Raw genomic sequence first — 25,601 nt, 5'->3', positions numbered from 1 at the left:
AGCTCTTGCAACATTCCCCAGGGCTCTGGGGGGTTCCTTGTGCCCAAGTCCTGTGTGGGCAGAGCTCCGGGCAGGCGGCACGTTTTGGCAGGTCTTTAGTGGTGTCATTGGTAAGGAGTTTCCTGTGGCTGCACTTCTTAGGACTGAGGAAATACACTTTTTACAGTCCTCTTTTGTTCCTCCCAGCTGCCAATAAACTGTTTAAACTTTGGTTAAAATGCTGTTTCTCAAAAGTAAGGGAGATGTTTTGGGATTCTGTTCCCGTGTTAGTATGAGGTCACTGAGGTTCAGTCTAGGGAGAGGCTAGGTCCTGTGTATTAGAGTGGGTTGGGTGAATGTGGTTGGTATTTTTCCGGGGTCCTCGTCGTCCTGGAACAAGGGGGCATGAGCTAGAAGGCACCTGCATCCCAAGCTCTGGGATGGGAGTGTGAGCCCATCTGTATGTCTGCTGTGGTGCAAGGGAATGCTCATTGGCTGGGAATCCTTGCCTCTTGACTCACCGTATGACCTTGAGCGAGTCACTTCCCCTGGGCTTGGTTTGTGAAATCCTGTGGATTATTGTGAGATAATAGTGGGATTGTAAGTGCCTCTCTTCTGCTGGAGACCAGTGATTCTCAGTCTTGGCTCCATAGTACAATCACCTGGGGGAGGTTTTAGAAAACACAGATTCCAGGCCCTTACCTCTGACCACTTAAATTGGAATTTGGGATGGAGCTCAGGCATTGCTGTTTGCAAGAGCTCCCCAGGTAACTCTAATGTGCAGCCTGTCGAGAACCATTGGACTAAATCAGAGGTGGGCAAACTGTGGCCCTTGGGCCAAATCCAGCTGTTGCCTATTTTTGTAAATAAAGTTTTATTGCCACAGAGCCACACCCATTTATTTAGTTGTGCAGTAAGGCTGATTTTGCATTACAGTGGCAGTTGAGTGGTTGCCATAGAGACTGCAAGCCAAAATATTTACTGTTTGGTTCTTTATAGAAGAAATTTGCTGACTTCCCTTACTAGACTTTTCCCTCCTCGAGGACAGACACTGAGCTATATTGGTTCTTCTGTCCCCGGTACCTGGCCCAGCATGGGCATTGTCGAATGTGATTCTGTGCTTCTTCTCCCACAGTACCCAACCTGTCAGATGTTGTTGGGAGGCCCTGTCTAGGGATGGGCTGAAACCTTCCCTCCCCTGAGTGGCCCAGGGTCCCCCACCTTGGAGGTGCTGGAGATGCTGGAGCTCACACTCACTTCCTGTGTCTCATCTTCACCTAGATGGTGATTCTGCCTCTCCTAAGGCAGGCTTATCTAACCTCCCACCCTCACGCACTTCTGGGGAATGAGCAAGTTGTACTGTAGAGCAGCACCCTTTGGGCCCTAAAGCCAAGAAGTCTTAGGGGCTTCTTGTGGAAGTAAGAGAAATGCACTTTTCTAAGTTTGGACCAGCTCCTTCAACACTGATTCCCATGTCCTGGGTCTAATGCTTTGGGGTACCATAAAAATCCCAGGAGAAGCATAGAGTTTCCAATGGCAAAGAATCTTAATCTAGGTCCTTCTGCTGGCTGAGTGCTCAACCAAGTTCTTCCTGGAGATTCCTGTGGCTGGGAGCTCACTATGTCTCAAAAGATCCTGTTCTAATTTTTTTTTTTTAAGATTGATTTATTTATTTTAGAGAATGAGAGAGAGCACACGCACAAACAGGGGAGGAGCAGAGGGAGAGGGAGAGAGAGAATCTCAAGTGTTCTCCTCGCTCAGCATGGAGCCCAATGCAGGGCTTGATCTCTTACTAGACTTTCCCCTCCTTGAGGACAGACACCCTGAGATCATGACCTGAGCCGAAATCCAGAGCCAGATGTTCAACCAACTGAGCCACCCAGGTGCCCCCAAATACCCTGTTCTATTTTGATGAGCTCTGTCTGATCAAACGTTGTTCCTAAAAGTGAGTTGAAATCTTTTCCATAACTTCTACTGCTTGGTCCTCATTTTGTCCTCTCTGACCCCACAGAACATATCTCCATCCTGTTCTAGGGATTAACCACCCATCCTGCACCGTGCACACATGCCCCTGAATATTCTCTAAAACATATGTATTCCTTGGTCTCTTCAACTGTGTTCATGAGACATGGAGGCTGGGCTCTTTGTCAGCCTTGGTGGCAGCTCTTGATCTAAAGTGCAGGGCCCAGAGCTGTACGTGATGATGAGTGGCCCTCGGTTTGTTCAGATTGAGGGAGACCATCTTCGTCCCTAGTAGCAGAAGTCATAATGTCACACCACTGTTTACACAGTCAGTGGGCAGGTTTGGCTTTTGGGAAGCTGGGTTAAACCATGTGACAGCATCACTTTAATAAAGGCTCCAGGCAACTGAGACCCCTGGGCTCTTGCATACCCGTGGCAAGTTATGGCATTGTATCTCCCTCCTGCCCCCCCGCACTTTGCTTTGTGGAGTGTCATTGGCCTTTCAAAAGGGCTCTCTCCTTTCCTGGCCTACCCCTGGGGTGTACCCACCCCCGTCACCAGGCAGATGGGAAGTGTGGTCATGAGAGCGCTTTGTGGGCCCTGGGTTTATGGGTTTATCATTGGTCCAGGAATGAGGTTAATATTTTTAATGATGAAGGGTGAACCCCATTATTACTCCAGCTCATTAATCAATGCCAGAACCCGTTTTACCTGTTAGATGCCCTTGGTATGGGGAGTTCATGAATGGGAATCCAGTTTCTCTTTAAAACCCAAGCTTCCTGTCCCCTTCTTAAATCTGGGAGGTGGTTCTGGGGAGGGTGATGGTATTTTACAGAAAATTTGTCTTGGGTGGAAAAGGTTGGGGGCAGCTTTGGAGGACCCTCCCTGCCTTACCATGCCAACTCTCCCAGCCAAGGGTCCAGGGAAGGTGGTGGGAGCTGTTCAGCCTGACCGAGCCAGTCCATAAGCCCAAGACGCCTGAGCTCTGATGGCTCCAGTTATGGGGTCCAGAGTGGATGGGGAGCTCAGGACCACCATCTGTTTGGACCTGTTGCCCACAGATTGGTTGGAGGATGGGCATGACAGAAATGTGGAGAGACAGGGAGTATAGCCAGACCACTTAGGTGGATCCAGTCCTGGTCAGCTGGGGCATTAGTTTAAATGTCTCTAGGGAGTGCATTCTTCTTGGGGGGGGGGGGGGGCATTGAAAGGACCCTTCCCTCCTCCCCAGGCAGGTAGCCCACATTACCTGTGTTATCCCCAAGAAATGGGCATGATGGGGCACCCATAAAGACGATGGGATGTCCACTTTTATCCCAGGAGAGTGCCACTTTGAGTTATTCCTGAATCCCCTTTTAGGCACCATCACCACCAGCACCTCTGGGCTTCGAGGGCCCGTAGGGATTTCAGGCTGGCTGCCCTGACCCAAGGCCTCTTCCATAGACGGAACACGTCCAGTGCCTCTGTGTGTGGACACTTGGTGTTTTCAAATCCAACTGGGCTTAACACTAACAAGATGAAAAATGAACCAACTCTACCATAAAATTCCCTCCCACTTTACCATGAGAAAAATGAGACTTACTTCACAGGCCTTCTTGAAAATAACAGTAACTTAGCGCATGCTGGGCACTGTCCAAGTATTAACTCTTATTAATGAAGCAAGAGGCGAGGTCATGGTCACCTTCCAGCTCTCCTTCCTCTCCTGCGCTGAGTGATGCTTCCATGTGCAAAGGTTTGGGGATGTGGGGAGAGAGGCCCCTGGGCCTCCCCACTGCCTCATTCCCTCTAATGTAAGGACTCCGCCTGTGCAGTTCTGCGCTATTTTTGCTGGTGGTTGTAGGGAGAAGGAGAAGGTGGGATTTTTCTGGCAGGAAGGATGAGGATGAGGCAGTAGGGGATGGAGGAGGAAATTACTGGAAGCGGAACACAGGGTTACAGGCTGCGGGCGGAAGTGGCTGCTTCCCCAGGTGTGGCCCAGGCAGGTTGCAGGTGTGCTGCAGTCATTGGGTGGCTGAGGTAGAGGAAGGGAGCCTTCCAGCTGACTGAGGGAGTGTCAGGGGTGGCCCTTGCCCGAGGTTGGCACATCAGAGCCAAATTGGCAGAGCTCCCTCCTCTTCCTTTCAAACCTCTCTTCAGAGATTTCCTCCTGCTGTCGAGAACGAATCCAGGATATTAGAAACTCATGCAATAGGCCGTGGGTGGCATAGAAGAGCCAAAGTTTTGGAGTGAGGCCTGCACTGCCTTGTGTGCTCTGTGGCCTTGCGGAAACGACCAAACCTCTCAGAGCTTTGATTTTGTCATCTGGAAATGATGTAATTAGCAAGATGAAATAAGACCATGTATGTGAAAGCACATAGTCAAGTGCCTGGCACATAGTAGGTACTTTCTTCATCATCAGCATCCCCTCTATAAGCCTCTTGCCAGTTCTAATCCTCCAGATTAGAGGATTCGCTCAGGCTCGTGGAGGGGCTCGTCTGAGGTTCTTAGGACCCTTGCCTCCAGGAGTCAGTCCCGTGAGCCATGCATGGCTTCAGCATGACTCCACAGAGAGATGTGTGAAGAGAGGAAGCCGGTGGAGGGTTGGGATGTCTCGTGGCAGCTATGCTATCAGCGAGGGGCTGGTCCTCCCTGATCACTTGATTAACACAGCAGCAGTGGATCAAAGTTTGCTCTTGAAATTGATAAGTCTGGGATTCAGTTCCAGATACCTTGGCCTCCCTTTAAGGATAGAACATTTCCGGTAGTGGGTGATTTATGACATTCCCTTTGGAAGGTCATTTTACCATGTGAACTGATAAATTAGGGCCAGTTCGTGCCTGATTCATGAGGCTACTGTCAAGTACCGTGTTGGTGTTTCCTAGAGGCCAGTCCTCAGTGGTGGTCTAGAATGTGCCCTTGGAATGAGCAGGGAGAGGAGGGGAGGGGAGCCGGAAAAGCCAGCGCCCTAAGTCATAGGTGTACATCAACCTAAAGGAGGGCCTGACTTTCAAAATAATGATGGAAGGACTGAAATGCCGCTGTGGTCCAGTGCTTTCCCCAAAAGCATAGTGACCTCCGCTGCAATTAGAAAAGTGAAACGTTAGGGAGTTTTTTGTGAAGTTAGATTCATTCCTTAAAGGATTGTGCTTTATTCTCAATTTCCTTTTTACTATTTAATGTTATTTTTCTTTCCTTTCAAAAATGTCAGTGAGGACAGATGGTAGTTGGGTTTCTTTTAGTGTTGTGATCCTGTGTCTTTTCCGCCTCCCTTTGTTGGTAATTATAGTGGTCTGTGAAATCCAGAATTCTGGCCCCGAGGGTCACTCTACCCTTCCAGTTTTACAGATCGGGAAACTAAGGTCCCGACAGGGAGCGTGACTTAACCAGTGTTGCCCATGTGGAGAGAGGAAGGGATTAGAGTTTGGGCCTCAAGTTCCCCATGGAAACTTCTGGATGTGAAAGACCATCAGGATCAGCAACGTAATTTGTGGGGCCCACCAGTGCAAAATAAGAATGCATGTGGCCCCTTGTTAAAAAATTATGAATAATTTCAAGAATGACAGCAGAGCAGGAAACCAAGTGCAGAGGCCACATGCCTACGTAGCTGGCGCTAGGCACCATAAACATCAGACTCCTGAAGGACTGGCCTGTAAAAATAAGAACGTGTCGTACTAAGCCCAACAAATAGAGTGTTTTGACTGGGCCCTGAAATCGCCGCCTAGAGCATCTCCTCCGCTCTCCCCAGCCCTCTGCTTGGAAGCTTGAGGTCAGAGAAGAAAGCCCGTGGAGGGATTCTAGAGGCGAGGTCTCATAGAACCTGCAGGAAGGAGGTAAGGTATTTATCTGGCTTTCTCTGCGGTTTCACCTGCCCGTGTTTGCTTTGGTAGCTCCGTATCTCCAGGGAGAGGTAATCGTGCATCACTGAGGTCCAGTGGGTCTGGGGCCACCTGTCCCCGGGTTGGGCGGGGGGCGGGTGTTCTCTGACTAGAGCAGCAGGCTGGCAGAGAAGAGCCCAGGCTGGGCAGATAACTGGAATGGTGCGAATGACCAGGGTTCGGCAGCCATGGCCCTCAGGGCCCTGGCTGGACTTGGCTCAGTGGGTTATTTTTGTTTAAGGCAGACTGTGGCCCTTTTCTATTTGCCCATTGGCTGTTCAGAGTGCACGTATCTGACCTCACAACACATCAGGAAAAAGCAAATCAAGGTCCCTGCTCTGTAGGAGCACGTGTGAGTGTGGGCAGATGTGCTTTCGTGGACATCCGTGTGCATGCGTATGGCTGCAAGTGCACCTGCTAGGCATGTATGTCTATGTTTACTTCAGTGATGCTTACCTTTGTTTGGTCTGTGCATGGTTCTAAGCGTTTGACAAATATTAAAACAAGTCTCATAATGACCTCGTAAGGGAAATCTTAGTATTATTCAAACTTTATCAATGAGGGAAACTAAGGACAGAGAGGTCAAGTAAGTCATGTGGCTTGCCTAAGTCATGCAAGCCAGGAAGTGGCCAAGCCAAGAAGTATACAGGTGCTTAGGTAAAAATGTGCTTATTTAGGGGCGCCTGGGTGGCTCAGTCGTTGGGCGTCTGCCTTCGGCTCGGGTCATGATCCCAGGGTCCTGGGATCGAGCCCCGCATCGGGCTCCCTGCTCTGCGGGAGGCCTGCTTCTCCCTCTCCCACTCCCCCTGCTTGTGTTCCCTCTCTCGCTGTCTCTCTTTCTGTCAAATAAATAAATAAAATCTTTAAAAAAAAAAAAATGTGCTTATTTATAGTGCCCTACCGTGAGAGGCCCCTTATGCGCATGGACATTGGGCTTCTGTGCAGAGAGAAATGGCCCAACAGACCCTCCCTGGATTCATTAACTCACTGACTCCTCCAGCATTTGCTTGTACCCCTTTATGCTGTGAGTAGACATGGGGGGTGGAGATGGACAGAGCCAATCAGACCGCCCTGGTGTCGAAAGCTTCGGGCGCTGTGGCAGCGCTCTGGGATTTTTAGGGCAAAGGCTACAGTGGTCTGAAATCATCACATGTTTACCAACTAGGCATCTCTGGGTAGGATACAGCAAGGGGGCCGGGACCATGGAGGGGAGGCTCTTGAGGCCAGAGTGTAGCTGTGGAACAATGTTCCCTGAGCCTGGAAAGCTCAGTGGTCCTGTGTCTACTAGTCCCCGCACTGGGGAGGGTGGCATCTGGGGATGGCCTGTTTCTTAGATTCTGTACAGTCCCTGTTGCATTTGCAAAGCCGTTGTCTGCTGGAAATCCCAGGAGGGAGATGAGATTTCCGCACAGATGTGGAAACTGAAACTCAGAGGAGACCGGTGAGCTGGGCAGGTTAGGGGCCAAGTAGCGCAGGAGCCCAGGTCCTGTTGCTTCACTTGGGTAAACTTGCCAGGTGGGACTTCTCAGCTCACCTCACTCTCTCTCCCTGAGGCTCTTCCCAGCCCTGGGCAGTTGATGCTGTCGGGCCCCACAAAGTCCCTCCAGCCCTCAGTTTGACCTTCTCCAGCTGGCTTGAACCCATATCTGGCCCAGGGCTTCATGCAGAACCAGGGGTGGGGATAGCCACCCTACACACACACAGTAGAGAGGCCAGGGACAGGGCCCCACGAGCAGCCTCCAGTGGTGACTCCAAGATTTAGTTGATGTCTGGCCTTCCCAGCTCCTTTGCCCTTGGTAAAGTAATTCTGATGGGTGCCTTGTGCATGATTTCCCAGTTTCCCTGTTGGATGAAGTTCTACTTGCCCACCTTGGTAGCTGGCTTGATTACCCCGCTTTTCTGCTGCCTTCCCTTCCCTGGCTCATTTCCACACCCCTCATAAGTTTTGGGTCCCAAATAAAGGGTTTGTACCTGAGTCCTGTCTTCAGGGTCTGTGTGGGGGGGGAACCCAAACTAAGGTATATGTGACCTGTGGCATCTCAAAGATGAGAATGGCATCTTTTCCATGTTTTCCAGTGCCTCTCACTCTTACCAGTACAGTGTGCCAGCCATTATGTTATCCTTTGGTCCATTGACTCAGTTTCCTCCTGCCCCAGGAGGAAGATGTTCTCCCAGTGAAGGTGGGCGAACTCAGTTTCAGAAAAGGTAGGAGACATCCTACCAGAGCTCCACAGCTGGTGAGAAGCCAGGAAGCACTGAAGCTCAGACCTCTGAATGCAGTACCACCCTCAACATCCCTGCCTGCCCTGGCTCCTCCCAGCACACCTTGCAGGGGCCCTGCTGCACACTGGAGCTGACTGTGGTATGCAGGGAACCAGCTCTGGAACCTGCCTCCCAGGTTTGGTGAAGCAGACAGGTGTCCACATAGCTGCAATTCAGGACAGGGTATGAAGGGGCCTCACTTAACTCCTCTGCCTGGCACATGCTGGCTGCGTCTCTCCTGCCCTCCCCAGGGAGGGGAACTGATTAACACTGCGCTCCCCAGGAGACCGGAAGCTCCACGAGGCAGGCCTTGTTGGCTGGCATGTTGTGAGGAGGGGGTGCAGGCGGTTGAACAAGCCGCTGACACCAGTACAGACAGGTATGTTGTTGCAAAGCTCTGTGCCCAGTAATTTTCCTGTACATTGGAAAGTGCTGAGTCCATACGAGAAGTGCTTGGGGGTTCAGGGACAGTTTCTTGGCCTAGAGGTCTGCATGTGAGAGTTAAGTGAGGCTTGGTTGCTTGAGGACTTCAGAAGATGGCATCATTTTAAAAAGTGAGTCACCATTTACCGAGCACCCATCATTAAGTGGAATATATGTAATTGGGAACCCTCAAATACGGTGGTGGTAATTATGGCCGATGCTGTGTGTCCTCAATAAAGAGGCAGTAACTCTTGGGGGAGGGCAGCTGTTTATTGCTGCTTGTGTTTTAAAGATGCTCTGGCCTGCCTTGCTGCTCTTGTGTTAGAAATGTGCACACACCATCCTAATGGGACCTACTCAGAGAGAAGCGCCCCTTCCCTTAGTATGGATCCTGGGCCACTGTCGCCCATCACCCGGGCTGCACCTGGGTTGAGCCCCTTCTCCTCTTGGTGTCAGCTCTGGGCACAGAGCTCATACAGGCTGAAGAGACCCCATCACCCAGCTACTCCTGCTCATCTCCATGGCCTGCATGGAGGCCTGACTTTAAAGGTACCGGAGCCCTCTGGACGGCCTTTGGCTTCTAGGCTTTGCTGTTTTGCTTTACATACTTTTCCTGTGAGAACACTGGAGAAGTTGTTCTTACTGTACAGAGTCTTCTATCACCGTGAGAAAGCCTCACGGGCATTCTGATCCTTTCTCGGGAAGGGAGCGGCAAAAGGGCCGGGCCTACCAGGAGTGGAAAAATGACTTGAATTCAGTTGTCCAAAACCAATTTTGGAAACAGGCAGGATAGGTTACCAAATGACAGGTTCTTCTATGGTTGGGATTTACTGGGAGTTTGGTTTTGTCACCCCAGTGACTCATTCTCTTCCTGGATTTCCAGACGACCTCCACAAGCCCTTTCCCTTTTCCAGGCCTCAGTTGCTTCCTCCATAAGACGGGGGAATCCATCAGTCTGGATGATGGGTTGAGATGATGATAGTCACAACTGATGTGTCTTGAGTGCTTGCTGTGTGCCAGGCCTGTTCTACCTCACTTAGTATTGGTTCATTTTGCCTTCATCCTGTTGTCATTTTATAAACAAGGCAGCTGAGGCATGGAGAGGTAAAGGGCTTTCAGGGCCATCCCGTGTCCCTGCTCCAGATGATAATTCTCCTACCCTTCCAGCCCTAAGTGTCCTGCAAAGAAGAAAATCCTGATCTTGATCTTATCCTTCTTTTTTTTTTTTTTTTTTTAAGATTTTATTTATTTATTTGAGAGAGAGAGAGAGTGCGCGCACACATGGGGAGAGGGGCAGAGGGAGAGGGAGAAGCTGACTCCCTACTGAACAAGGAGTCTGATGACTCAGGACTTGATCCCAGGACCCTGGGATCATGACCTGAGCCGAAAGCAGATGCTTAACTAACTGAGCCACCCAGCCACCCCGATCTTACCCTTCTTGATCCAGGGCTGGTCTGAGAGCATTTTCTAGGCAGTGACCCCAAGCCCCAGGAGGAACACTTGTCCCACTTGAGCAAGAAGCTTGCAAGAAAGGACTATCTGGGAAGCTGGGTGGAGGTTGATGGGGTTTGTCAGAGGGCTGGGCAGTGCTGAGCCAGAGCCCAGGGATGGATGATATGGGTGGTGGTCCTTGCAAGAGGCGCTAAGGGTCTTTTCCTGGGGGTGGGGAGAGTGATTGTGCAAATTGACAATGTTAGGAATGATTTTTTTTAAGTTTATTGATTTTTTTTTTTTTTTGGTAATTCTTATACTCAAAATGGGACTCGAACTCAGGACCCCGAGATCAAGAGTCATATGTTCTTCCTGCTGAGCTAGCCAGGTACCCCATGTTAGGAATGATTTTAAGAGAAAAATTAGGTAGCCATACAGGTACTGCAGAAACAGCGTGGGCCTGGGTGTTAGGAAATATTGAGTTACCTGTTTTTGGCATTGACCTTTACCACCCACCCACCCAGGGCCTCCTGCTCCCCAGTGAATTCATGATTTTGAGACTGTGGGCAGTGTGGCACATGTTAGGGTTCCATGTGAGATTTCCTTTACACAGTTACACACGTGGAATTCTGAAACCCACTGGACTACATTATCTCCCAGGGCTCTTTCTGTTCTGACCTCACATGTAATGACTCTGCAGACCCCTGGGAGCTTCTGTCCTCAGGAGGGATGCACTGAATTCTGGCTCTGGCCTTAGCTGAAAGCAATTAAGAAATTCTAGGACTGAGCTATTTTTGAGTTCAAAATAGAACCTTCCACTGCTTGAGAGATGCTGAGAAGCTAGTCCCTACCACTTAACAGCAAGCTTCTGGAGTAAACAGAGGGCTGGGCTGGGCTCCACTCCAGCAGCCTCCCACCCAGGACCCGGAGCCTTTTCCACAGGGTTAAACCGAGGGAGGGTGAGATGTGTGTGTGACTGTGTGTGAGAGAGAGAGGGGCTGAGCAAGCAGGGCCTAAGAGGAGCTGACAGAGGCTATAATTTGAAATGCGTTTTTCCTAACAAGTTGGAGCCTGCAGGTGTCTAGGCAAACAGCTGTGGCCGTGGGAGGGGCAGGACTGGAAAGACCAGTGGAGACCACTTGAAACACCCCTTGCCTCCTGACATGGGGTGGGGGGCAGGTAACTGGCTGGTCTTTAAAGAGGCATATACAATAGAGCACCCAAGGTCTGCACAAAGAAATGAATGATGCCTGCTGGAGGAAAACTGTCCCAAATAACTGAATTAGCAAGTTATGAACTCCCCATCACTAGAAGCACTTGACCTCCATGCATGAAAGAGGGGTTTAGAACTTGGAGGTAACTCCGCATGGCTGAGTCAGACCTCAGAGGAGAGAAAGGAAACCAGACCTAGGTCGGTGTGGAAAAGTGCCACCCACCCCCACCATCTGGTTTCCAGGAGTTATGCTGAATGCATGAATGTAGCTAATTAATCTTCCCCAAATTAATTTCCTTAGCACATCAGAAATGATTTATTGGCATGCCTGTAAGGAGAGCTGGTCTGTGATGGTCAAAGCCAGGGACAGGGAGAGGCGAGCAGGTGGTGCTTGCTAGTATCCCCACTTGGGGCATCCCCACAACCCCGTGTGTGTTACAGCCTAGTTCCCTGAGCCGCTCGAGCCCTAGGGACCAGGAACACACTACTGTCTCCCACCACACAGGTGGGGCAGCCCTGAGCATCCCAAGAGGTTCTCTTCTTCTTAGCAGATGCCCCCGACTAGGAGGTACACCTTTCCCAAAGCATAAAAGGACAGAAAAGGGTTGTTCCCACAAACATTTTTCTTCTTGTGGTTGAGAACAATGACAGCTGTTGTCATGCCCAAATGCGTTTCCTCTGTCACCACTGGGGCCTTGACAGCTTCTTGTCAGGTCTTTGTTTTGTCTTCACTAAATTTCTGCTTCTTGTGGGCAGAGGCCCTCCCCAGGACTTAGCTCCATCCCGGGCACCCAGAAGGTGCCACCGTAGCCTTTTCTTTATAAACTGCTGACGCATCCCCGAACCATCTCAGTGTTTGCTCCTCACAACATTCATGTGAAGCTGAGACGGCCAACGGTCTTGTTCCATGGTGCAGGTGAGTTGCTGAAACTGAGAGATGAAGCAGGTTGCCCAGTTACCCGGCAAGGCTGGGGCCGAGGCAGCTGCACTCCAGAACTCTGCTTGTCTGGGCTGTCCCTGCTTGCTGGCGTCCTTTCTGTGGTGCCTCTGCCTTTTCTGTGTGTTGGCGTGGCCCCCGGCAGCTGCCACAGCACACCCACCACTGGTCAGCCTCGGAGCTTTGGAAATACCGCCTGCCTTGGTCACGTTGGGGTTTCTGCAGACAGCCACCCACCGAGGCGTTTCTCAAAGCTGACCTTCTGCTGTGGGGCAGCTGAATCTGTGCTAAGAAAACTGCACAGACAGGTGATACCCAGTTAGCGGACTTCTGCCCAAAGCAGACACCCACCTTGGCACCTCTGCTCGGACACTGAAGTGATAAGAACTCTGGTTTCCAGGCAGTGTGTCCCTTTAGCGGCTGTTAATGTCCTTTCTGACTCACTGAGCTTGCTTCTGTATAGTTTCTGGGTCTATGCAGAACATTTGTCCACTGCCTCTTTCCTGGGCAGCGTGCTGGTCATTTAAAGCCCTCTCCAGACCCCCAAATCCCTGTTTCTTTAAGGTCAGCTCTTAGTTGGCAGGGCAACAGAGCCTCCATCGTGGGGATATCATGCCTGCCAGGGCCGTGTCATGGTGGATCTCAAAGGAGGACCAGGACTCCAGTCTATCTAATCCCCTGGTGGGGGACAGAGGCAAGGAGCCTTTGGCTCCCGCTGCCACCTCATGCCCTGCATGCCGTTTGATCACCTTCAGGGAGCCCTCTTGACCTCCAGAGTGGGAGAAAGGGCCAGGTTGCCTCGAGTGCTGTGTGGCTGTAAGCCACGACGCATCACCTCAGGCTGTTCTTTTCTGTGCCCCCACACTCTGCAGACAAATGACGGGCCAGGCATGCACCACACTGTATCTTCAGCCAGGTGAGTGGTGTGTGTTGAATTATGATAGTCGCACCCACTGCCACTGTAAGGCCTAGAGAGGACGTCTCGTCTTAGCTATTCCTTAGAGGAGCTCAAATGCATGTGGGCTGGGTCTTAACATAGTGCTCCTGACCTTTCTGAAATGTGCCCTCACTTTGCAGGCATATATAAAAGTGGTGGAGAGAGCCACAGCTTCATCACTTAGCAGATTTCTGAAGTGATGTGTGTCAAGTGAGCCCCAAACTGTTAAGAAAAATAACATATGGTCTTACTGCCAAAACTGATGAGGAAATGGTCCGGCTGGGACCATGTAAAACATTCCCAGGTGTGTTCATATGCAGTTTGCTCTGGGGTAGAGCAGAAAGAAGTCATGGGCCTGGAAAGGACCCAGGACCTCATGGGGTGCTGCCCCCTCACTTCCCAGGGAGGGGAGAGCAGCTTACAATGGGGGAGACTTATCTTGCCTCATCCAACAAGTGGTTGAGCAGGGCCAGTTCGATGCCGCTGGTTCCCACAGGCAGCAGAGCACATGGAGGTGACCTTATGACTCAGGATGTGCCCATGGGGCAGTGGGGACAGTGCGGGTCACCCACTCCTGGAAGGTGATGGCTGTTCCCCCTCTTGTCATTTTTTTTTTCTTTACAGCAGAGTTGGAGTGATTTTATCGGGGATGCTCCCTGCATTTCAGCAATGGCTGCTCTGCGCCGTCCTGTCAGCCCTTTCTGGGGCTGTGCCATCTTCCTGTGCCAAGAGCCCAAAAGCGTCTATGCTTCAGAATATAGAGCCTGGCACATGCTCATGGCCAGGACTGTCGTCGGGCCCAGGTTCCCCTCCTGAGGCGGGGTGGGGCAGGGCAGGGTCTTGCCTGGTGACCCTCTCCCCGCTGCCCAGGCTGTGTTGCTTCATCTGGGGCCAGCCCTCAGAATTGCACAGGGTTGCCATGACCTCCACGTCTTAGATTCTGGAGATGGACCAAGGCATGTTGGGTCATCTCTTACTCCACTTAACCCCCAGGGAAGAAAGCAAGCGAGAACTGCATTTAACATCGACTTCTTGCCTCAGTTTAATGAACATGGCTGAGAAATACCTGGGGAAAGTGAAATTCCAGAGTGATATCTGGAGGCTTAGCTTCAGATTGGTGGGGGAGGGTGCTGGCTCTCACTTAAGGCTTCTCAAACTTTCCTGGTAAGAATCACCTGGGTTACTTATTAAATACACAAATTATTGGGCTAGGAATCTGTTTTTTTAACAAGCGTTCCAGGCCATTCCTGTCTTCAGGCAAATTTGGGAAACAGTTTATCTACTGTACCAAAAATAGCCTATGGGGAGGAGTGCTTTTTTAAAAGTTTAGTTTTGCGTGTAAATACATTAATAAGTTTTCCTTATTTGAAAAATGTGTTAACATTACAGACAAGTCTCCTTTGATTTCCTCTAACCACCCGATCTCAGTCCTTCCCTCGTCCCAGAGGAGGTATCTTCTTAGTTTGTATCTCCCTAGGGATTCCTGGCTTGCTCATTCAGTAGAACGTGCAACTCTTGATCCAACCTTAAAAATTAAAAAAAAAAATAAAGTTTCTATGTCCCTAGACCTTTTCTTTACATTAGATAAAGGTTTCTGTTTTATGTTTCATGAAGAGGTATCATGTTTATCATTCCACAGCCTGCTTCTTTTCCATTCAAAGCTATGTTGTGGAGACATGTGAGTGCATAGAGAGCAACTGCTTTTTTTTTTTAAATCTCCTGAATAATATTTCATAGTGTGGAGCTAGCACGTTTTATTTAGCAGTTCTCCTATTGATGGATATAGCAGGTGCTTACAGTTTCTCATTATTACGTGCTCCAATGAGCATTCTTGCCCGTCTCCTTGCGTACATTTGGGAATAAATACTGAGAAGTGAAATTGCTGGGTCAATCCATGTGCATTTCTGGATTTTCATGGGTTTTGCCAAAAGCTGGCCTTCAAAGTGGCTCTGCCAATTTACCTTTCCGCTGAGAGCGTGTGGAGAGGACCCGTTCTCCCCACTGGGGCAGCTGTCTCACAAAAGCAAACGGCCCTGTATGGTCAAGTGGCAACACCCATCTTCCTCTAGTGCTTCCCTTTGGGCCTGAACAGGAAGACTGCTTCCTATCACAAAGCTAAATTCCCAAGATAAAAACACCCAGGCCTCAGCGTCCTGGAAGGGAGGAACCAGTTTCACAGAGCAGTATGTGCAAACCAGAAAGGAGGCTTGTGGAGCCCACTCCCAGTCTGCAGCTAGCTCACAGAGCCTTGTCAGAAAGGCAGCAGACATGGTGGCATTCTAGAGCCCTCTGGGCCGTGGTGGGCCATTATGAAAGGAGCGTTTGGAGCAGGGCTCTCAAGGACCCCCAGTTTCACAGCTCTTTAAGCCTATGAAAGTCCTTTGGGGCACTGGGCTGACCCAAGGTCTCCAGTTTCATTTGAAAGCAAGAAGAGCCATGCCTAGGGTTTAGCCATAACTCTCCTTTTTTGGAGATGGACCATTGCACCCATCCCAGGAAGCCAGGAAAGCAAACCTGACTCACTGGCTTGACAGGCTCCAACAGCCTGCCTTTCTGCTGCTACCTAGCTCCTTAGCGGAGTGGTGAGACCAGTGGCCTGGGACCCCCTCTCAGCTCTGCGCCTGCCCCGTGAGACCATGAGCAGGCCACGTTGAAGGGGTCCGATGCCTGTCAATCCAAGTTTGAAATCAAGGAAAGCTTCTTTTTTGTGTATGTGGCCTGACCTGCAGCCTGATGACTGGCTCCCTTTTGGTTGAATTGTTCAGTTAGATTGGAGGGCATTTTAAAGTACAGCGGAGTCAGCCCCCGCAGGAACCCAAACCCTCATCTGGGGAAACTCATTCCCTTTCTTTTAACTCAGAAAATCAGCAGCCTCCACTCAAGCCCCCTGCTGGCCCTCCTGACTTGCAGTGAGTCCTGGACAGCTTGGACAGCAGTCACACTGCCCAGTGCTGGTGGCTGGGGCCTGTGGCAAGCCGCTCGGCGCTCTGGTTAACTGCCTGCTCCACTCTCTTAGGACCTGGTTAAACTTTTACTCCAAAAACCAGGACATGATTTTGCGGAAAGGTCAGACAGCTCAGTGAGTGTTTGCCAAGTTTCAGGTTGCTCAAACCTCAAATTCCCTCCCCTCCACCAACCTCACTTTGAAGCTGGAAAGCAAATTGATTAAATATACATTTTAGGAACCTTCCGATTTGCTTCTTAAACTAACAGAATTGTAAACTTTTTTTTTTTTAATGGAAGGATTTTCAACTGTCAGCAGGTATAACTGGAACCATATGTCAGCAGGGACCAGGGGCTTTTCCTGGTTTTAGGATTTGTAAATTCTTATTGAAACGGAAGTAAGCAGGGCAGGCAGCTGGGGTCCCCCTTGACAACCTGAGCTCAGATCTCATTTTAATTAGAAAATACAGATAGTGTCTGCTGAACCGAAGGCCTCCCAGAGCTCCTGTCCCAGGGCGAACAAAGATTTGGTTTATATCCTGCAAGCCTTCCCTGTTTGCAAATTACAGAGCACTTCCGAGAGGAGCTGGAATGTTGATTTCTAGATTATGGAGACTGCAGCCCACTCCCTCCCCTGTCCTCCCCTTCCTCAGCTAATCCCCCCAAAATGATTTGCTTTTCTTGGAGAAATATTTGCTCCCTTCCTAGAATAGACGGAAGCCGTTCGTGTTGAAAAGAGAGTGTAAGGAAATCCAGGATGAGAGAAATGAGAGTAGAGGTCATCTCCAGTGGGCTCGTCGTTTTCTCCATTTGGACTTCTGGTTCCTTGAACTCTTGAGACACAAAACCCTAGATCAGATCAGCCTCTGAGCTCTTCTGATGGTGGTTCACGTGTATAATTTGCTCCCTAATGTGTTCTGCAAATGGTAGAGTAGAAATATCAAATGAAAGACATTGCCAGACCCAGTGCTCCCCCACCCCCATCTTTCCCCTGCCTGGTGTCATTTGAGCTCAGTGAGTCTCAGAAAGGCCACGATGACAATGTCAGCATCTGGAAGTGTCCCCTCTGGGACTCCGAGCCTGACCCACAGCCGTGATGAAGTGGTGGCAGGCGGTGGCAGGCGCTCTGGCCCCGGGTCGTTCACTGATAAGCTTGCTCTTGTTCGGGGAGCGGTGGCGGCTTGTGCCACGCCTCCCATCAACCCCCGGCCACACTCCTGTGACGGGGCTCCTGCCCGCTGTCCCTCCGTGGGCATCACATTCCTGGCAGCTGAAGGTCACTCGCTCACCCTGCCAGGGCTGCCGCCACAAGCTGCCATTTACCAGGCAGACAAAGGGGGATTTTCCCTTCCCCTGGGTTTATAGGCCCCTCAAATGCCTTACATTCCAGGAGCTGGGAGAGAGAGGAGGCTCCTGTGGTTTCTAATTAAACCTACAATTTAAATAACAATTCATGTAACCCCAAGGGTTGAGAGAAATGCTAACCTATCCCCTCCCAAGAGAGGCAGCTGGGTGGCCCAGACTGAGAGGCTGAGGACTTGCCCTTTGCCAGATGTGACCAAGGGGGCAAAGAACTCAACAGAGGTCACAGCGAGTTTGCGGTGGAGCTAGGGTGCTGTGGCAGGGAACGGGTTGGATGGGTTCCTGTCCTATCCCCACTGGTAAGTGTGCCCTTCATGAAGCTTAGGAAGTAAGAAATGGGAGGAAAAACTGCCATGTTTACTCTTAGCCCAAGAATTTTTATCCTCCTCCAGGGAAAATGTGGAACTTTGTCTCTGCAACGTTCAAATCTCAGATTCTGGCATAGTCCTAGGCCTCCCCTCCCTGCCCTGACTGCCTACCCCGAGGTAACCCTGTCTGTTTGCCATGGGACTTTGCTGTATTCTTAAATATGGACAAGTGAGGAGGCCAGGAGAATGACCCTGGGAGGCAGAGGATCTGCCTGAGGGTCTTAGTCAAGCCCCTTCTCTCTCTGGAACTCAGTTTCCCCATCTGTTATAGAAGGCCCTTTCTGGCCATGGCAGTCTATCCTTCCCTGAGCTGCTTTTGTGTTTTCATTGGGTCTGCCTGCAGCCATGGTCATGTTTGCAGTGCGCTGATCTCACCAAATTGTTGTCCGATTACCCAAGGCATGCTTGTGTTCCAGATTCGGGGAAGATGGAACGCTGAACATAATTATCTCTAGACAGACTAGTAGGACTCAGCCAGCACCAGGAGCCTGTCAGCATCTCTAGGCTTTCTGCTATCTCATTTCCAACTTTCCTCCATTTCCATTCCTTTAAATTGAGCAACTCACATTCCCCAAAGACACCCTCCAGGTTCTTGCCTTTGTGCTTCTCTACCCAGATGCCCTTCTGTTCTCACGGGGCTGTGCCTGGAGCAGCCAGGCTGCAGGCATAGGCTCAGAGGCAAGGAGCTCTGCCGGTGTGGGTCTCTCTGTTACCCCTCCGAGAATGGGAGCTCCCCAAGGAAGGGCACCAGCTCTGTTTCCTGTCTCCAACCCCTGCTCCTTGCTGGTATGATGCAGGCTCCATTTATGTTTGTTGGAGCGAAGCCTGGCTGTGAAAGAAGTGAAGCAGAAAGCCAGAGGTGGACTCATACTCCTGCCGTCTTGCTCCTTGCAGGTGACCATCGCTGATGACTATTCGGATCCCTTTGATGCCAAGAATGATCTCAGGGGCAAAGCAGGAAAGGGAGAGAGTGCTGGTTACATGGAGCCCTACGAGGCCCAGAGGATCATGACAGGTAAGCAGACTCGCAACTCAGCAGGGAGGCAGAGGAGACACTCTTGGGTGGTCCCCAGCCAGCATCAGCAGGGGAAGGTTTGTGCTTTCATCGTGGTGCTTGGAGGGCAGTGCTGTGTTGAATCTTCACCGCAGTTCACCAGTTCATGTTTCACCTACATCAGGAAGTACCTGGAAGTGCACAGTGGAAGTCCATGTACACGGTACCAAGTACAGTTAACGAAGTCACCCCCCCCCCAAAAAAAACATGGGGAATTTCTACTGAAGAAAAATACAGTATTTGAGATAGAAAACTTCCCTGGAGCTTCCTAGCAGCCAGGGCAATAAAAGAAGCATGCAGGGTCACCTTGCTTTCAGTATCTAGTAGAAGGAGGTGGGTTAGATCCCTGGGGACAGAATTATCCCTCGCCCCTTACCAGGAAATCTTTGGCAAGTGGCTGGAAGCAGCGTAAAGTCCCTTGGACTATGTGGCAGGTTTACAGAAAATACAGAGACTTTACCCCTGTGGCCGTTTTCCTATTGGCCCCTAACGACAAAACCTTGTCCAAGCAATTGTATGGGATCCAGAAGAAAGTGGCCGTGCGTGTAGTATCCTGAGGGTCTGTTTTCATCAGGATAATGCCTGGAGCATCTTTAAGGAGTGAATGGTTATTAGGTTATCTGCCATCTCAGACAGACCCTGGGCATGAGCAGGGCAGTGGGGAGAAACCACCCATGTGGGTCCTCCTGACTCAGGAGGACAGTCCAGAGACAGAAGAACAGTCGTGTGGGTTGGTCCCCTCTGACCCCACACAAGACAGGCACATGAACAGGAGCACCACATGGGTCTAGAGTGCAGGAAGGTGGCCAGGAGTAGATTGGGAGCCCCTCTGAATTTTGAGGCTTAGTGAATTGGTGCCCTGTGTGTCTTGGGACTTGGGGTACAGATGCCACTTTCTGTGGCCCTTTTACTCTTCACTTGGTGTTCATGTCTTTGAGTACATTCTCTTGATTCATCTTGAATTAGAAGAAAGGAAGCAAGATTGACTGAGTGCTTAGTGTATGCTGGGCCCGTGCTAAGTGCTAGCTCATGGGGCTACAGAGACCTCATAGGACACTTGCTGAAGGATATGGGTACACATTCAGACCCTGCCTCTAGGACTCTGCCTTGTGCTCTCCTGTTCCTGGAGGTTGATTGTCTGACCACCAGTGTGGCCTCCAGAACACTTGGCCACTTTGTAAGGGGCCGAGGCAGGGAGCAATGAGGCCAGACTTCTGTAGGGCCTCATGCTCTCTCCTGATCTCTCCTGGCAGAGTGGCCTCTGTGGGCAGCAAGAGGCAGAGAGCCGGGGCTGGGGTCAGTGCTCCTCCAGTGACTTAGGGAAGCAAGTCTGCTGGTGGGATGTTCTTCACCTCAGGACTGTAGTGACACCCACCCCCGCTGCCACATCCCATCACTTCTGCCAGGCTTGGTGAAACATCAGCTCTGTGGGAGCACTGGGGGGTGCCAGCCCGGGGCCCTGCTCCATCCAGTCTTGCAGTCGGCAGGTGTTGGCCTGGGGTTAAAGGACTGGTGGTTACAAGAGTGCCTTTGGGGCCCTCTGGCACGTTCAGATGTCAGGCAGCAAAGGATCTTCAAGGTCATTCGAACCCAACAGCCTTGTGTGATAGATGGGGAAACTGAGTCTATGGAGGGAGAGGGACTTCCCTGAAGACACATAGTAAGTTGGCAGAAAGGCAAGGTGGCCTGTGCCTGGCAGGGCAGTCTGTGGGGTGGGGCACCGGGGGAAGTGTATATTTGTGCTTGACGCTGGGGGATCCGGGACACGAGGAAATGGCAGGAGCCATCTGAGGCTGGAGCTCTTGCCAGGTTCCAGGCTCTGTACTGGGCCCTTTAACAGACATACTTTTTAAGCCTCACCATGTCCCTGCAAAGGAAGTGGTGTCTCATTTTCCACGTGAGAGAAACAGGACAAGTCACTTCTGGGGTCACACAAGTAGAAGTGAGGGGCTCAGACCTGCATCTGCAGAACGTGGGACCAGGGGGGAAGGGGACCTCTGGGAACCCAGATTTTGTGGACACCACCTGGTGTCTTCAGAATGCAGCTGGTTCCTCCTGGGTGCTGCCATGGACCTCAGTGTTGAGTAGCTGATTAGCCACTTGGCTGGATAGAACTGTCCTGTGGGACTTTGACTTTTTAATGAGACACACCCACAGTGGCCAGGTCCAAGGCAGGGCAGATTGATTTAAATAGAGATCTGTTAAGATCTCATGCATTCTGTCTCCAAAGAGGCATCCTTACGTTTGCTGTTCTGGACTTTCTTCTGAGCTTAGAGGCTATGCCCAAATTTACTCACATTTTCTGTTTCTCAGGAAATAGGTGGTTAAACAGAACATTTTCTGGCTGTAACGACCTCACTACAGCTCCCTTTGACTCAAAATTCTTTGTGTGTAACGTCACTGCGGTGACTGATGGCAGGACTGGGGGGCTGGGATGAGCCAGCGCCGTGTAAATGTTCCAGGAAGCAGCTCACTGAGCTGCCATGAAGGTCCTCGGGGAGAAGGGGGGCAGTGGAGCACGGGGGTGGCACAGAACAAGTTACGTTCCATCTTTAGGGTGACCTTTATTTGATGCCGTAACATTTATGTGTGCACGTAACTTCTAGGAACAGGGCAGGCATCTTTGGTAGATAAGAATAACTCTGCTGGGAAGAGCATGCCCTCTCTGCCCGAGATGGCATGCCTCTGTGTATGGTGCGGAAGGGGCCCAGGCTGGAGTCAAGCAGATCTGAGATGGCCACTTGCCACCTGAATGATCCTGGGCCTCAGTTCCCCTTACAAAGCAGTAGCCTTAGGGCAGGCAGTTGGTCATAATTCTAGCTACTTTGGGCTGCAAACTGGCTGTGTGACCTTGGGCAGCATAGTTCGTGCCTCTGTTTTTCCCTACGTGTGGCATGATGGGTCAGTAATGACAGCAACAGCAGTGGGGGCCACTGCTAGGCTCCCGCACCCGTTGGCAGCACTTGATGTGAATTCTTTTTGTATCCTCACCATCACCCTTTAAAGTGTAGTGCCTTTTTACTGATGCAGAAACTAAGGCACAGAGAAGTAGCCCAAGGCAACCAAGCTGGGTCGTGAATTGTGGGGCTGATTGCCAAGGTGGTGTTTCTGCACTGAGCCCTGGGGTGCCCCAGCTTGATTTTCAGACTGCCTCCCCCCTCCCCGCCCCCACCCCGGGTGGCTGACCTGGTCTGTGATTAACTGATAAGGTTTTGTTCTTGTGTCCTTGGTTCCATGCAGCAGGTGGGGCGTAGAGGGAGTGCTTGGGGAGGTGTGCTTTTGTGAACAGAGAACTCAGCCCAGCCCCATAGGCTGTGGCTACAAAGGAGGGTGGGGAGAAGCGTACCCATTTTCTCAGGTGCTCCTCTCATCTCTTCCCTCTGTCTGCCTCAATTTCCCTCTCCACAGACTCCCATTTGTGTCACCCACAGGAATTAGGTTCTGGCTCCAAGATGGAGGTATAGCTGTCCATAGAACCTCACAACCCAGATGCCCATGAATTGCCTGGGCCTCATTCTCTGCCCCCATTGCCTCTCTCATCCCAAAAGTAGCTTCAGAGTAGCTCCTGAAAACCCCAGGGCTCTATGGAACCCAGTGGGGAAGCTAGCGACCCAGTTCAAGCTTTCCATTTTATAGGTAGAGAAACAGGGGCTCAAAAAAGTCATAATCCTTTAGAGATGCTTTTTATTTTTTTATTTTTCAAAGATTTTATTTATCTTAGAGAGAGCAGGAGCAAGGGGAGGAGAGGAAGGGCCAGAAAGAGGAACAGAGGGAGAAGCAGACTCCCTGCTGAGCAGGGAGCCCGATGCGGGACTCGATCCCAGGACCCTGGGATCATGACCTGAGCCAAAGGCAGACGCTTAACAGACTGAGCCACCCAGGCATCCCTGAGATGTTTTTTTAACCCACTGATTAAATATGAAGCTGGCCCATGAGGCCATGTGTTGCCCATCTCTAGAGGTATCCAAGCCAAGGCAAGACAGCCTGCATTAGGAAATGACAAAAGTAGTTAGGTTACACATGGGTGGTTGGCTCAAGCCACCTCTGAAGTTTAGTCACTGTGCATTGTGTCATCATTAGACACCCAAGGCCAGCCCCACAAAAGGGAGTACCTGAGACCAACTTTGAATAGGAGAGGATCTGGTTGGGGCTGGCAGCTTCCCTTCTCAGACCAGCCTGGCTTGTGCTAATTGTTCAGCCCTAGTTCCCCTTTTCATCTTACTTGGCCCCTCCCTTGAGGTCACATTCTGGCCTTGGCCTTTTCCACGCTACCTGGGCCTCAGATTCCTCCTGTGTCGATTGAAGCGGAAGAATCAGAGGACTTCTAGTGTCTTTCGTGTCCCCAGGTTAACCCTCCCTCCAAAGCCCTACCTCACAGCCCATTCTTACCCTCTTCCCTGAGTCTTCATCTCAGGTTTGAGGGCCAGAGGTGCTTGGAAGCTGCTGATTTGGTGAGAAGGGCTCTGGGCTCCCAATCAGGCTGACTTTTGCTTAGCCTCTTGAGGGCCGCAGCATCCTCTTTGTAAAATAGGGCACGCAACCCTGATGTGAGTCTTGGGTGGAAGAACAGCTTTGCATGTGTGCGGGAGATTGTTACTGGGGCGTTCCGTGCTGTTGAATTCTCTGTAGGGCCCCTGCACACCTGGAGGTGGGCGGCCAAAGCCCAGGACCGTGGGGCAGGTGGAAATCAGGCCCTCTGCAGTGCACTTGGTCATCCAGCCTGGAGCCCTTGCCCCGCCCTATTGTGCCGAGGACTTGACCTTGTCACCTAGGTAGATATTGCCACTGCCTCCACCCATCCATGAAGCAAGGAGCCAGGCCTGGACCCGGGTGGTCAGTGGTGGGTGCACGGAGGAGATGAGTGGGTGAATCTCCAGGAGCTCGGAGGAGGGACGAGGGCTTCTGTGTGAGGTGGGTGGGGGGAGAGGTGGTAGGTGGTGGTGATGAGAGCCGGGGCTGGCAGCCCAGGCAGAGGGAAGGGCCAGAGCAAAGGCATTTGGAGGCGTGGGTTCTTTCTGCTGGAGAGGAGTGGCAGGAAATGAGGCTTTTGATAGGATAATGATTGAAAAACCACATGGGACAACAGCTTGTAAAGACTGATTGGATCATGAGGCCCTAGTGGACTTAAAGGCACAGAATATTTCTCAACCGGGACCCTTTCTCCCCAGGCCTTCAGCCCAGGCGCTCTCAGAGGTACCCAAGGCAGGGGTGGCGACTGGGATGGTGGTCGTTCATCTGTATGGAAGGTCTGGGTGCCAGGCACTGCTCCAAGGACGCAGCCGTGATTAGCTCATTTACTCCTTATAAGGAGCCTGTAAGGTAGAGGTACTTCTGTCATCCCCATTTTACAGACAAGTCTACTGAGTCTCAGAAAGGTTAAGTAAGTGGCAAAAGTAATGCTCTTAGCTGCAAATAAAACACATACATCTGTCCTGTACTCCCAGAGGGTCTGCAGAAGTAACTGGGGATTGTACACTCACTTAGGCCCCCCTTTTAGGTATGATTCCCCCATCATCCTTTATAAAATGTGCAAAGTATCATTTCACAGGATGAATCACATAAACATTAATTGAAAGCATTTTCCCATAATTTTTATTATTATAAGCAATTACACATTAAAAAGTCTTTAGCATGTTTTTATTATTAAATCAACTTTATAGCATAATAAGAGGAATTTAAAAGAAAGCCATTTCACACAGAACCCTGCTGCCTTGACATGGCCATTTTCCTTGCTCACAACTTGCCTGCTCCTCTTTCTTCTCCTATGTGCTAGCAGGTACGTCCAGGTAAAACCAGTCACTGATTTTAAAGGCAAGGTGGGGATAGCCTTCCGTATCTTCTCATCCTCTGGTACAGCCTCTTCTAGTGGCAGTGTGCTTTCTGAGAATGGGGGTATGTACCATGTTCAAGTCTCCCTCCAGCTGTGACCTGTTTTCCGGAGGAAGGAGGTGGGCAGTGGGGTCTGCCTCTGCCCTGGTCTGCTGTGTGACCTGAGGCAGGTTGCTTTCCCTCTCTGGGCCTCCATTACCTCCTCTGAAAAATCAGATTTTGCCTTCTTCCCTGGGTGCCTGCCTTCCCTGGGTGCCATGAGGGCCTTTGTAAGCCCTTCGATTCCCTGCTGCTGTGGTCATATTGGGCTTCTCCATCCTGGTCAGAACTGTACGTCCTCTCACCCCACTCCCATTACTTCCATGTGGCACCAGCCCAGGCCTTGCCAGATGGGAGGAAGAGCTGGTGCTAGCCGCCTCCCAGGAACATGCATGCTGTCCTCTCTACTCTCAGGACAGACAGGGCTGGGAGCTATAGGTCTGTACTCTGAAAGACCCGCAAACACTCCTCAGAGAAGGGGGCTTTTGAGTTTTGATTGGTGTCAGAGAGGCCGATTCTGGCTACCCTACCTCAATTTCCACCGTCCTCATGTGTTTGACGTCATATCTGCCCCCCTGATTCCGGGCAGCACTGTTCTCCCTCTCCTCCTGATAGCTGTGAAAGTAAAGGGCCTTTCTGCTGGGCCCCTGAGTCTGGGCCCTTCCCAGCTCTGCAGTACCTGTGGGCTCTGCTCCCAGAATGTCCATGCACTTGTCTCTTCTTCGCCTAGCCTGCTCTGCACAGCTCTGCTCCCCAAACGATTACTCCCTCCCACCCACCTGCCTCTCACCTTCTGCAGGCCCTTCACTCCCCCACCCCCAGCCCTTCTGCCCTCTCCCCATGCTGTCTCAGGCTTCAGCCTGCCCTGGTGGTTGCAGCAGCTCTCCCAGAGTTGAGAGTTCTCAGGATAGAACTGTCCTTGAAGAGCAGTCCTTTTTTCCCACCCAGAATCATTTTCCTGCTTGAGGCCCAGAGGAGCTTGAGCTGGTCAAGGTTACACATCAGCAG

General features: G+C 51.1%; 1 protein-coding gene across 2 annotated transcripts in view; it reads left to right on the top strand.

The window, feature by feature from the left end:
* Positions 1 to 25,601, top strand: part of SHB (SH2 domain containing adaptor protein B) — a 134,971-nt gene that overhangs the window by 31,591 nt on the left and 77,779 nt on the right. For both annotated transcript variants that reach the window (XM_045882727.3, XM_064579633.1), the window contains exon 2: positions 18,566 to 18,686. In XM_045882727.3, coding sequence (XP_045738683.1) covers positions 18,566 to 18,686 — 121 coding nt within the window. The remainder of the gene's footprint in view (positions 1 to 18,565; positions 18,687 to 25,601) is intronic.

This window comes from Mirounga angustirostris, unplaced genomic scaffold (genome assembly GCF_029215605.1).
Source record: "Mirounga angustirostris isolate CCGP_5_RB_7025 unplaced genomic scaffold, mMirAng1.0.hap1 SCAF_15, whole genome shotgun sequence".
Lineage (NCBI taxonomy): Eukaryota > Metazoa > Chordata > Mammalia > Carnivora > Phocidae > Mirounga > Mirounga angustirostris.
Note: the sequence above shows the minus strand (reverse complement) of the source record. Positions and strands in the feature narration are given on the sequence as shown.